Consider the following 13,568-nt stretch of genomic DNA (forward strand, 5'->3'; position numbering starts at 1 on the left):
ATAATCAAAGTATGTAAAAAAAAAGAAGAAGATAATCAAAGTATGAAAAAAAAGAAGATAATCAAAGTATGTAAAAAAAAAGAAGACAAAGTATGTAAAAAAAAAGAAGACAAAGTATGTAAAAAAAAAAGAAGATAATTAAAGTATGTAAAAAAAAGAAGATAATCAAAGTATGTAAAAAAAAAAAGAAGATAATCAAAGTATGTAAAAAAAAAAAAGAAGATAATCAAAGTATATAAAAAAAAGAAGACAATCAAAGTATGTAAAAAAAAAGAAGATAATCAAAGTATGTAAAAAAAAAAAGAAGACAATCAAAGTATGTAAAAAAAAAGAAGATAATCAAAGTATGTAAAAAAAAAGATAATCAAAGTATGTAAAAAAAAAAAAGAAGATAATCAAAGTATATAAAAAAAAGAAGACAATCAAAGTATGTAAAAAAAAAGAAGATAATCAAAGTATGTAAAAAAAAAAAGAAGACAATCAAAGTATGTAAAAAAAAAAGAAGATAATCAAAGTATGTAAAAAAAAGAAGATAATCAAAGTATGTAAAAAAAAAAAGAAGATAATCAAAGTATGTAAAAAAAAGAAGATAATCAAAGTATGTAAAAAAAAAGAAGATAATCAAAGTATGTAAAAAAAAGAAGATAATTAAAGTATGTAAAAAAAAGAAGATAATCAAAGTATGTAAAAAAAAAAAAGAAGATAATCAAAGTATGTAAAAAAAAAAAAGAAGATAATCAAAGTATATAAAAAAAAGAAGACAATCAAAGTATGTAAAAAAAAAGAAGATAATCAAAGTATGTAAAAAAAAAGAAGAAGATAATCAAAGTATGAAAAAAAAAGAAGATAATCAAAGTATGTAAAAAAAAAAAGAAGACAATCAAAGTATGTAAAAAAAAAGAAGATAATCAAAGTATGTAAAAAAAAAGAAGATAATCAAAGTATGTAAAAAAAAAGAAGATAATCAAAGTATGTAAAAAAAAGAAGATAATCAAAGTATGTAAAAAAAAGAAGATAATCAAAGTATGTAAAAAAAAAGAAGAAGATAATCAAAGTATGAAAAAAAAGAAGATAATCAAAGTATGTAAAAAAAAAGAAGACAAAGTATGTAAAAAAAAAGAAGACAAAGTATGTAAAAAAAAAGAAGATAATTAAAGTATGTAAAAAAAAGAAGATAATCAAAGTATGTAAAAAAAAAAAGAAGATAATCAAAGTATGTAAAAAAAAAAAAAGAAGATAATCAAAGTATATAAAAAAAAGAAGACAATCAAAGTATGTAAAAAAAAAGAAGATAATCAAAGTATGTAAAAAAAAAAGAAGACAAAGTATGTAAAAAAAAAAAGAAGATAATCAAAGTATGTAAAAAAAAAAGAAGACAATCAAAGTATGTAAAAAAAAAGAAGACAATCAAAGTATGTAAAAAAAAAGAAGATAATCAAAGTATGTAAAAAAAAAGAAGACAATCAAAGTATGTAAAAAAAAAGAAGATAATCAAAGTATGTAAAAAAAAAAAAGAAGACAATCAAAGTATGTAAAAAAAAAAAAGAAGACAATCAAAGTATGTAAAAAAAAAAAGAAGACAAAGTATGTAAAAAAAAAAGAAGACAATCAAAGTATGTAAAAAAAAGAAGATAATCAAAGTATGTAAAAAAAAAGAAGATAATCAAAGTATGTAAAAAAAAAAAGAAGACAATCAAAGTATGTAAAAAAAAAGAAGACAAAGTATGTAAAAAAAAGAAGATAATCAAAGTATGTAAAAAAAAAGAAGATAATCAAAGTATGTAAAAAAAAAAGAAGACAAAGTATGTAAAAAAAAGAAGATAATCAAAGTATGTAAAAAAAAAGAAGACAATCAAAGTATGTAAAAAAAAAGAAGACAATCAAAGTATGTAAAAAAAAAGAAGATAATCAAAGTATGTAAAAAAAAAAAAGAAGACAATCAAAGTATGTAAAAAAAAAAAAGAAGACAATCAAAGTATGTAAAAAAAAAAGAAGACAAAGTATGTAAAAAAAAAGAAGACAATCAAAGTATGTAAAAAAAAGAAGATAATCAAAGTATGTAAAAAAAAAGAAGATAATCAAAGTATGTAAAAAAAAAAAGAAGACAATCAAAGTATGTAAAAAAAAAAGAAGACAATCAAAGTATGTAAAAAAAAAGAAGACAAAGTATGTAAAAAAAAAGAAGATAATCAAAGTATGTAAAAAAAAAGAAGATAATCAAAGTATGTAAAAAAAAGAAGATAATCAAAGTATGTAAAAAAAAGAAGATAATCAAAGTATGTAAAAAAAAAGAAGATAATCAAAGTATGTAAAAAAAAAAAGAAGACAATCAAAGTATGTAAAAAAAAAAGAAGACAATCAAAGTATGTAAAAAAAAAGAAGACAAAGTATGTAAAAAAAAAGAAGATAATCAAAGTATGTAAAAAAAAAGAAGATAATCAAAGTATGTAAAAAAAAGAAGATAATCAATGTATGTAAAAAAAAAGAAGAAGATAATCAAAGTATGAAAAAAAAGAAGATAATCAAAGTATGTAAAAAAAAAGAAGACAAAGTATGTAAAAAAAAAGAAGATAATCAAAGTATGTAAAAAAAAGAAGATAATCAAAGTATGTAAAAAAAAAAAAGAAGATAATCAAAGTATGAAAAAAAAGAAGATAATCAAAGTATGTAAAAAAAAGAAGATAATCAAAGTATGTAAAAAAAAAGAAGACAATCAAAGTATGTAAAAAAAAAGAAGACAAAGTATGTAAAAAAAAAGAAGATAATCAAAGTATGTAAAAAAAAAAGAAGATAATCAAAGTATGTAAAAAAAAAGAAGACAATCAAAGTATGTAAAAAAAAAGAAGACAAAGTATGTAAAAAAAAAAGAAGATAATCAAAGTATGTAAAAAAAAGAAGATAATCAAAGTATGTAAAAAAAAGAAGATAATCAAAGTATGTAAAAAAAAAAAAGAAGATAATCAAAGTATGAAAAAAAAGAAGATAATCAAAGTATGTAAAAAAAAGAAGATAATCAAAGTATGTAAAAAAAAAGAAGACAATCAAAGTATGTAAAAAAAAAGAAGACAAAGTATGTAAAAAAAAAGAAGATAATCAAAGTATGTAAAAAAAAAAGAAGATAATCAAAGTATGTAAAAAAAAAAGAAGATAATCAAAGTATGTAAAAAAAAAAGAAGACAATCAAAGTATGTAAAAAAAAAAGAAGACAAAGTATGTAAAAAAAAAAGAAGATAATCAAAGTATGTAAAAAAAAAAGAAGATAATCAAAGTATGAAAAAAAAGAAGATAATCAAAGTATGTAAAAAAAAAGAAGACAATCAAAGTATGTAAAAAAAAGAAGATAATCAAAGTATGTAAAAAAAAGAAGATAATCAAAGTATGTAAAAAAAAGAAGATAATCAAAGTATGTAAAAAAAAAAAAGAAGACAATCAAAGTATGTAAAAAAAAAAAGAAGACAAAGTATGTAAAAAAAAAGAAGACAATCAAAGTATGTAAAAAAAAGAAGATAATCAAAGTATGTAAAAAAAAGAAGATAATCAAAGTATGTAAAAAAAAAGAAGATAATCAAAGTATGTAAAAAAAAAAAGAAGACAAAGTATGTAAAAAAAAGAAGATAATCAAAGTATGTAAAAAAAAAAGAAGATAATCAAAGTATGTAAAAAAAAGAAGATAATCAAAGTATGTAAAAAAAAGAAGATAATCAAAGTATGTAAAAAAAAAGAAGAAGATAATCAAAGTATGAAAAAAAAGAAGATAATCAAAGTATGTAAAAAAAAAAAAGAAGACAAAGTATGTAAAAAAAAAAGAAGATAATCAAAGTATGTAAAAAAAAAAAGAAGATAATCAAAGTATGTAAAAAAAAGAAGATAATCAAAGTATGTAAAAAAAAGAAGATAATCAAAGTATGTAAAAAAAAAAGAAGAAGATAATCAAAGTATGAAAAAAAAGAAGATAATCAAAGTATGTAAAAAAAAAGAAGACAAAGTATGTAAAAAAAAAGAAGATAATCAAAGTATGTAAAAAAAAGAAGACAATCAAAGTATGTAAAAAAAAGAAGACAATCAAAGTATGTAAAAAAAAAAGAAGACAAAGTATGTAAAAAAAAAGAAGATAATCAAAGTATGTAAAAAAAAAAGAAGATAATCAAAGTATGTAAAAAAAAGAAGATAATCAAAGTATGTAAAAAAAAAAAAGAAGATAATCAAAGTATGAAAAAAAAGAAGATAATCAAAGTATGTAAAAAAAAAGAAGACAATCAAGGTATGTAAAAAAAAAAAAAGATAATCAAAGTATGTAAAAAAAAAGAAGATAATCAAAGTATGTAAAAAAAAAAAAGAAGATAATCAAAGTATGTAAAAAAAAAAGAAGATAATCAAAGTATGTAAAAAAAAAAAGAAGATAATCAAAGTATGTAAAAAAAAGAAGACAAAGTATGTAAAAAAAAGAAGATAATCAAAGTATGTAAAAAAAAAAGAAGATAATCAAAGTATGTAAAAAAAAAAGAAGATAATCAAAGTATGTAAAAAAAAAAAAGAAGATAATCAAAGTATGTAAAAAAAAAAGAAGATAATCAAAGTATGTAAAAAAAAAAGAAGATAATCAAAGTATGTAAAAAAAAAGAAGATAATCAAAGTATGTAAAAAAAAAGAAGATAATCAAAGTATGTAAAAAAAAAGAAGACAATCAAAGTATGTAAAAAAAAAGAAGACAATCAAAGTATGTAAAAAAAAAAAGAAGATAATCAAAGTATGTAAAAAAAGAAGATAATCAAAGTATGTAAAAAAAAAGAAGATAATCAAAGTATGTAAAAAAAAAGAAGACAATCAAAGTATGTAAAAAAAAAGAAGACAATCAAAGTATGTAAAAAAAAAAAGAAGATAATCAAAGTATGTAAAAAAAGAAGATAATCAAAGTATGTAAAAAAAAAAAAGAAGATAATCAAAGTATGTAAAAAAAAAAAAGAAGATAATCAAAGTATGTAAAAAAAAAAGAAGATAATCAAAGTATGCAAAAAAAAAGAAGATAATCAAAGTATGTAAAAAAAAAAAAAGAAGATAAAGTATGTAAAAAAAAGAAGACAAAGTATGTAAAAAAAAGAAGATAATCAAAGTATGTAAAAAAAAAAGAAGATAATCAAAGTATGTAAAAAAAAAAGAAGACAAAGTATGTAAAAAAAAAGAAGATAATCAAAGTATGTAAAAAAAAAAGAAGACAAAGTATGTAAAAAAAAAGAAGATAATCAAAGTATGTAAAAAAAAAGAAGATAATCAAAGTATGTAAAAAAAAAAGAAGATAATCAAAGTATGTAAAAAAAAAGAAGATAATCAAAGTATGTAAAAAAAAAGAAGACAAAGTATGTAAAAAAAAAGAAGACAAAGTATGTAAAAAAAAAGAAGACAATCAAAGTATGTTAAAAAAAAGAAGACAATCAAAGTATGTAAAAAAAAAAGAAGACAATCAAAGTATGTAAAAAAAAAGAAGACAATCAAAGTATGTAAAAAAAAAGAAGATAATCAAAGTATGTAAAAAAAAAAAAGATAATCAAAGTATGTAAAAAAAAAAAGAAGACAATCAAAGTATGTAAAAAAAAGAAGACAATCAAAGTTTTTTTTTCGGCCTCACCCTATATATATATATATATATATATACACCCCCACCCTGGTACTGTACAGGGAGCAGTGCCGCGCCAAGCTGGCCGAGATTTCCCATCGACGTCAATGTTAAGACAGGGAGCAGTGCTGCTCCAAGCTGGCCAAGATTACCCATCGATGTCAATGTTAAGACAGGGAGCAGTGCCGCGCCAAGCTGGCCGAGATTTCCCCATCAACGTCAATGTTAAGACAGGGAGCAGTGCCGCGCCAAGCTGGCCGAGATTTCCCAGGGAGCAGTGCCACGCCAAGCTGGCCGAGATTTCCCATAGACTTCAATGAAGACAGGGAACAGTGCTGCGCCAAGCTGGCCGAGATTTCCCAGGGAGCAGTGCCGGGCCAAGCTGACCAAGATTTCCCATAGACAGGGAGCAGTCCCGCGCCAAGCTGGCCGAGATTTCCCATAGACTTCAATGTAGACAGGTAGCAGTGCCGCGCCAAGTTGGCCGAGATTTCCCAGGGAGCAATGCCGCACCAAGCTGACCAAGATTTCCCATAGACAGGGAGCAGTCCCGCGCCAAGCTGGCCGAGATTTCCCATAGACGTCAATGTAGACAGGTAGCAGTGCCGCGCCAAGCTGGCCGAGATTTCCCAGGGAGCAGTGCCGCGCCAAGCTGGCCGAGATCTCCCATCGACATTAATGTTAAGACAGGGAGCAGTGCTGCGCCAAGCTGGCCGAGATCTCCCATCGACATTAATGTTAAGACAGGGAGCAGTGCCGCGCCAAGCTGGCCGAGATTTCCCATCGACGTCAATGTTAAGACAGGGAGCAGTGCCGCGCCAAGCTGGCCGAGATTTCCCCATCGACATCAATGTTAAGACAGGGAGCAGTGCCGCGCCAAGCTGGCCGAGATTTCCCATCGACGTCAATGTTAAGACAGGGAGCAGTGCTGCTCCAAGCTGACCGAGATTTCCCATCGACGTCAATGTTAAGACAGGGAGCAGTGCTGCTCCAAGCTGGCCGAGATTTCCCATCGACGTCAATGTTAAGACAGGGAGCAGTGCCGCGCCAAGCTGGCCGAGATTTCCCAGGGAGCAGTGCCGCACCAAGCTGACCAAGATTTCCCATAGACAGGGAACAGTCCCGCGCCAAGCTGGCCGAGATTTCCCATAGACGTCAATGTAGACAGGTAGCAGTGCCGCGCCAAGCTGGCCGAGATTTCCCAGGGAGCAGTGCCGCGCCAAGCTGGCCGAGATCTCCCATCGACGTTAATGTTAAGACAGGGAGCAGTGCTGCGCCAAGCTGACCAAGATTTCCCATAGACATGGAGCAGTGCCGCGCCAAGCTGACCAAGATTTCCCATAGACAGGGAGCAGTCCCGCGCCAACTTGGCCGAGATTTTCCATAGACGTCAATGTTAGACAGGGAGCAGTGCCGCGCCAAGCTGGCAGAGATTTCCCATAGATGTCAATGTTAGATAGGGAGCAGTGCTGTGCCATGCTGACCAAGATTTCCTATATCCTCCAATGTTAAAAACCGGGATTAGTGCTATGTCAAGCTGTGTCCGTACTCATGAGTGTACGTAAAAGGGGGTATGCCTGTGTTTTCAGCACAATGTTATCAATGCTACTTGTACAAGGTAATATCTGGGTTTGGAAAAGCATAAGACATGCACACAGTGTAGATTTATTGCCTTTGGCATATATTCAAACTGGGGTTTTTGTGCCCGGAATTCAGCTTTAACATCTGTTTGCGGAAACAGTTTGTATTGCGGTTGTTTGAATCAGAAGTGATGTGTGGAAGAGAATACAATGAATCCTTGTTGTACAAAACATTAACATGAAAGTATGTTATTTATGTCTAATTTTATGTTTTATTTTTTGTTTTTAGTCTTGGACATCTAGATTCTGTCACAAAGATTCACAATGGTTCTGGTAAGTTTCTTCAGCTGAAATCCAAAGATGTTCACATATTGTCTTCATTTTATATTGGAACTCTATCCAGGCAAAACACACAATTTCCTTATCCCTTTAAATAGTTCTGAATGGGTGATCATGTGACCATTGTGATTGGCTGTCTCAGTGGTAGTTCTTAATGGGTGAGAAGGATGGGTGATCACATGACCATTGTGATTGGCTGTCTCAGTTGCTGCATGAGATCAACAGGAAATAAATTGGCTGCACACCAATGCCAGGCCAGCGCATTTATTGAGCATGTACAGGACAAGGACACATATAGAGGTAAGGGGGTACAGGGTGGCAATTTCCCCCCAAACATATTCAAAATGGCCAGAAGGCAGGACGTTTTCTTGGAATATTAAAAATAATTCAAATAGCAGTTTTTGTCTGTGGTGCTCAGATAAAGTGAAAATACCCCCCCCCCCCTATATATATATATATATATATATAGTGCTGTGTGTGTGTGTGTGTGTTCACCCCTAGGGACAGGAAGTGTCTTCCTAAGCTGCAATGTATTCTATTGTTATTATGAAGTTTATTAGCCTTAAAGGAGTTGTAAAGGCAGAAGTGTTTTTTTTTTTTAATCTCAATGTATTAGGATAAAAATCCTTCTGTGTGCAGCAGCCCTAATACTTACCTGAGCCCCCTCCCCTCTATCCAGCAATGTCCACGAGTCTCTTGGCCGTCCAGGGCTCCCTCTCCTGACTGGCTGAGACACAGCAGCCGCACCATCGGCTCCCACAGCTGTCAAAGTCAGCCAGCCAATCAGGAGTGAGAGAGACGGTGGGGGGCCAAACAGCAGCTCTATGTCTGAATGGGGGACATGGAGCTGAAGCTCAGCTGCCCCCATAGCAAGCTGCTTGCTGTGGGGGGGCACTCGATAGGAGGGAGGGGGCTAGGAGCAGCAAAGAGTGACCCAGGCTGCTCTGTGCAAAACCAATTGGGAAGTTTGTTTCTTAACCACTTTACCGCTGCTCACTAGAGCTCTACTGCGGCAAAGTGGCTCGTTATCGTCTGCCGATGTAGACCTACGTCGCCAGACACTCCCCCTTCTCGGGGGCGCACGCACGCGCGCCGCCGGAGACTCGCTCCCACTGTTTTCAGTCACAGCGGGAGTCGGGCCAGGGGAGGAGCAGCAGCAATCGCCGCTGCTCTGCCCCGATCGTCGGGGAATCGAGTTTGGAGATCCGCCCGCTTGTGTAAACAGAGCGGGCGGATCTCCTAAGTGACAGGCAGGGTCAGATTGCAGGGTTCAGCATAGCTGAACCTGCGATCTGTCCCTGTGTCACTCAGTCACCTCCCCCCACACACGTTAGTAAGCACCAGGCATACATTAACCCCTCCCTCTCCAATAAAATTAACCCCTTCCCTGCCAGTGTCATTTTTACAGTAACAGTGCATATGTATAGCACTGATTACTGCAGTAATGTCACTGGTAACCCCAAAAGTGTCAAAAATGTTAGTCAAGGGTCCGATCTGTCTGCCGCAATGTCGCAGTCCCACAAAAAAAAAAAAAAAAAAAAAATCGCAGATCGCCGCCATTATTGTTTAAAAAAAAAACACCAAAAATGACAGAAATCTTTCCCTTAGTTAGCAAACGCAATAACTTTTGCGCAAACCAATCAAAATAAGCTTATTGCGATTTTTTTTTTTACCAAAAATATGTAGCAGAAAACAAATTGGCCTAAAATGTTAAAACATTTAGATTTTTACATTTTTTTGGGGGGGGGGGGGGGGGAATTTCATATAAAAAAAAAGTGAAAAATATTGTTATTTTTTTCAAAATTGTCGCTCTTTTTTTGTTTATAGCGCAAAAAGTAAAAATCGCACAGGTGACCAAATACCACCAAAAGAAAGCTCTGTTTGTGGGAAAAAATGACGTAAATTTCGTTTGGGTACGGCGTTGCATGACCGCGCAATTGTCAGTTAACCACTTAACGACCAGCCACGTAGATCTACGTCGGCTGACTTTGAGTGGTTATACTGGGATGATGCCTCTAGCTAGAGGCATCATCCCGGTACCGTTGTTTGAAGCCGACGGTCGGCTTTCCGTCGGTAACGATCGATGCGCCTCCTGCCGCCTTCCGTGGCTTTGCTCAGGGCTCCCGTCCCACCGGGAGCCCCGAGCACCCAGCCGGCACGTCCGCCGGTTGGATGGAGTCCCGATGAATGCCGGAAACGGCATCGATCGGGTCTCCGATGACGTAACCCGGAGGCGCCGTCCATGATGGCAAAAGGCGGCAGATTTGAAAAACGGCTGTATGCAAAAATGCCGTTTTCGGCGTTTTGCATACAGGGAAGTGTAGTGGAGGGGTTTGGGGTCTTTTAGACCCTCGATCCCTCTATAAAGAGTACCTGTCACTACATATTGCTGTCACAAGGGATGTTTACATTGCTTGTGACAGCAATAAAAGTGATCAGATTTTTTTTTTTTTAAAAAAACCTGTAATAAAGTTAAAAAAAAAAGAAAAAATAAATAGGAAAAAAAAAAAAAAATTTAGTCGCCCCCGTCACCGTTGGCTCGCGCACAAAAAAAAAACGTATACGCAAGTCGAGCCGCGAAAGAAATCGCTGTTCAAACCACACATGTGAGGTATCGCCGCGATCGCCAGAGCGTGGGCAATAATTTAAAAAAAAGAGCTACACTCTAACTCTAAACTGGTAACCGTTAAATAAATTTAAAGCGTCGCAGATTGAGATCTCTATTGACCCTAGTTTGTCGCCATCCCACGGGGGGGCGCAATTTTAAACCGTAACATGTTGGGTATCTAATTACTCGGCGTGACATCATCTTTCACAATATACAAAAAAAATGGGCTAACTTTACTGTTTAGTATTTTTTAAATGCAGTGAAATGTGATTTTTCTAATTTTTTTCCAAAAAAATGGCGTTTTAAAGACCGCTGCGCAAATACCGCGTGACAAAAAATTTTGCAATGACCGACATTTTATTCTCCAGAGTCTTTGCTAAAAAAATATATATAATGTTTGGGGGTTCTAAGTAGTTTTCTAGGAAAAAATACTGGTTTTAACTTGTGAACAAAAAGTGTCCAAAATAGGGCTGGGGGTAAAGTGGTTAAAGTCGCACAGTGCCGAATCGCAAAAAGTGGCCGGGACGTAAGACAGCAAAATCCTCTGGTGGTAAAGTGCTTAAAAAAAAAAACAGACGTTATAATCATTTAAATAGGAGCAGTGCCATGCCAAGCTGACCAAGACTTCCTATAGACGCCAATGTTGGGCCAGGGAGCGCCTTACCAAGATTTCCCATAGACGTCAATGTTAGATCATTTAAATAGGGCTGATTAACCAAAAGCTAAATGCCGGCTCACGTTGCAGGGTAATTTCTCCCAGAACTTAGTGAATGAATTTGCAAGTAGTGAATGAGGTGAGGCTTTTACTGGCTTCAAACACCCAATTCTGTGCATGCAAAATATTTTTATTATTATTCTTCTTTCACATTAGTGGGTATTCTTTGCCAAGTGAAGCTTCACCACATTCACAGGTCTGGTTCACACTGAGCAACGCATTTTACAGACAGCGCCACCATTTATTTGAATCCGGCCTCTCACCGCTCCAAAAAATACACTAGGGCCCCTTACACACTTGTCCTGCTAAAGTCACATGACCAGTCACTGTACCACATGATTTCCAATGAGTACCTTTCACACTGCACTACTTTTGGGGTGACTTGAGGTCCATAGACCTCACGATTACACGGGCATTTCTTCAAGTGCAGTCACAATTGTGCAACTTTCAGGTCACGCCAAGTGTGAAAGGGGCCTAAAAAGCAGCTCCAGTACCAAATAGAAGCCAAATGCTTTGCTTTTTTTTTTCAGTGCAGGTTTGGTCATGTGACAAAATTCCCAACTGCTACGCACATTTGGGGTGCCATTAAATTAAATAATGGTACCGCAAATCAGGCATTTTACCGTATTTTCACGCATTGGCAGAAATGCTCATTTCTGAGATGCCCAAATGTGAACGGGGCTCAAGTTCTGGCCAGGATTACCTGGCATAGAGAACCGTTTATTTTCTCTTTTTGTAAACCAACCCCAATATTTTATAGAGAGAGAATGAGTGTGTGTATAGTCCCCCCCCCCCCCTTTTCTTTACCTCTAGCAGCAAAAACACAGCTTCCCTGAAGCTGCTGAAACAAGCAATGGGGCACAGATCTGTGTATTTTGTATTACAATCCACAGCTCTGGATGTATATATGCTGTGCATTTTGTTTTAACCTTTTGCTGCTAGCTGTACACACACGTGGCAGCACAGAGGTGGGCTTTACTCCTTGCTCCCCCCATGTCTGTACTTTTTTTGGTTACCAACCGCTCCCAGCATGGCCCCCGCACTCAGTTTTGCAGCTGGAACTTTATTGCACCACCTCCGGCTCTCACCCTCTGCTCCCCGCTGTCACTTGAAAACCTTGAAGCCTTCTGTGTTTACAAGGAACAGCATTTCTCAGCAGTTCCCAGATCCAACAGATCCCTACATGCACTCGCAGCGGGGACGGATCTCCAGAATCTGAGAGAGGGAGAGAATGATCTCCCTGCAAGGCGCTGCCTACACAGTGAGGTGCTAGAGCCAGGCTAGGTAGGAGAGAGAAGGGAGGAAGCTTTGAGGCTGGGGTTGGGATTAGACGCCCCGCAAACACCACAAGCTGGAACTCTGCACTCTTTACATAGTGCACCCCTAAACCCTGCATTCTGTACATAGCGCACCCATGAACCTTGCATTCTGTATACACTACATAGCACACCCCTAAACCCTGCATTCTGTACATAGCGCAGCCATGAACTCTGCACTCTTTACATAGCACACCCCTAAACCCTGCATTCTGTACATAGCGCACCCCTAAACCCTGCATTCTGTACATAGCACACCCCTAAACCCTGCATTCTGTACATAGCGCAGCCATGAACTCTGCACTCTTTACATAGTACACCCTAAACCCTGCATTCTGTACATACTACATAGCATACCCCTAAACCCTGCATTCTGTATATAGCGCACCAATGAACTCTGCACTCTTTACATAGCGCACCCTAAACCCTGCATTCTGTACATAGTGCACCCCTAATCCTTGCATTGTATACATAGCGCACCGCATCTCTAAACCCCTGCATTTTGTACATCATGCACTCCTGAACTCTGCACCGTGTACGTAGCGGAATTCTAAACTCTGCACTCTGTACGTAGCTCTCCCCAGATACAACTGGCCCTTGGAGGGCAACCATACTGCTGATGCGGCCTGCAATGGAATTGAGTTTAACACCCCTGACATACATGATAAGGAAGCCTATTTAATTCCTCTAATTCAGGGGCGTCAAACTCCATTTAATCGCGATATGTAAAAAGTGCTGGGTTCAAGAGTACGTTATGTACAGAATGCAGAGCTCAGGAGTGCACCATGCATAGAGTGCAGGGTTCAGCAGTGTTACATAGAAAGTTCAGGGTGTGCTGAGTGTAGGGTTCAGGGGTGCACTATGCATAGTGTGCAACCCCCCTTCCCCAAAGCTTCCTTGCATCTCTCTCCTACCTTGCCTGGCTCTAGTACCTCCCTTTGTAAAGCAGCTTTGTCTACCTTCCAGGGAGGGGGAAGCAGAGGGTGAAAGTCAGAGGGGGCAGAATGGAGTCCCACCACATCCTGGCTGTAAAACTGGGTGTCAGGGCCACATTCGGCCCATGGGACTTATGTGCTCTAAATCATATAGAGCTGGTGGCAGTGAGGGGTAAAAAAAAAAAAACACCACCATACAGCTTTATAGATCTTTTACGTTGGGTTATTTTTTTTTCTTGCAGTTTTTACTAAGAACTTATGTGGCCAAATGTCCGCAATTAGCGGCCCGCTCCTACAATGGCTGGAAGATCGCTTACAACAGAATCACCAGCGTGCCCTGGAACTGGAACTGGAAAAAGAAAAGTTAATGCAGGAGTTGGAAAGCTTAGGCTGAAGTTTATTTTTTGTTTATCTATTTTTTTTTGAATGTTGTAATTCAGTAAATGTCTGTATATCTTTTCCAT

The 13,568-nt window shown here is 35.3% G+C and overlaps 1 protein-coding gene across 1 annotated transcript in view; it reads left to right on the forward strand.

Annotated features, from left to right (window-relative positions):
• The window catches only part of BRCC3 (BRCA1/BRCA2-containing complex subunit 3), a 68,573-nt gene extending 55,005 nt beyond the window's left edge, over window positions 1-13,568 (forward strand). The window contains exons 7-8 of the mRNA XM_082264659.1: window positions 7,481-7,524; window positions 13,347-13,568. Of these exons, the coding sequence (XP_082120785.1) occupies window positions 7,481-7,524; window positions 13,347-13,498 (196 nt within the window). The 3' untranslated portion in view covers window positions 13,499-13,568. The remainder of the gene's footprint in view (window positions 1-7,480; window positions 7,525-13,346) is intronic.

The sequence above is a fragment of the Pelophylax lessonae genome, assembly GCF_965119305.1.
Source record: "Pelophylax lessonae genome assembly, chromosome: 7".
NCBI classification, from domain to species: Eukaryota; Metazoa; Chordata; class Amphibia; order Anura; family Ranidae; genus Pelophylax; species Pelophylax lessonae.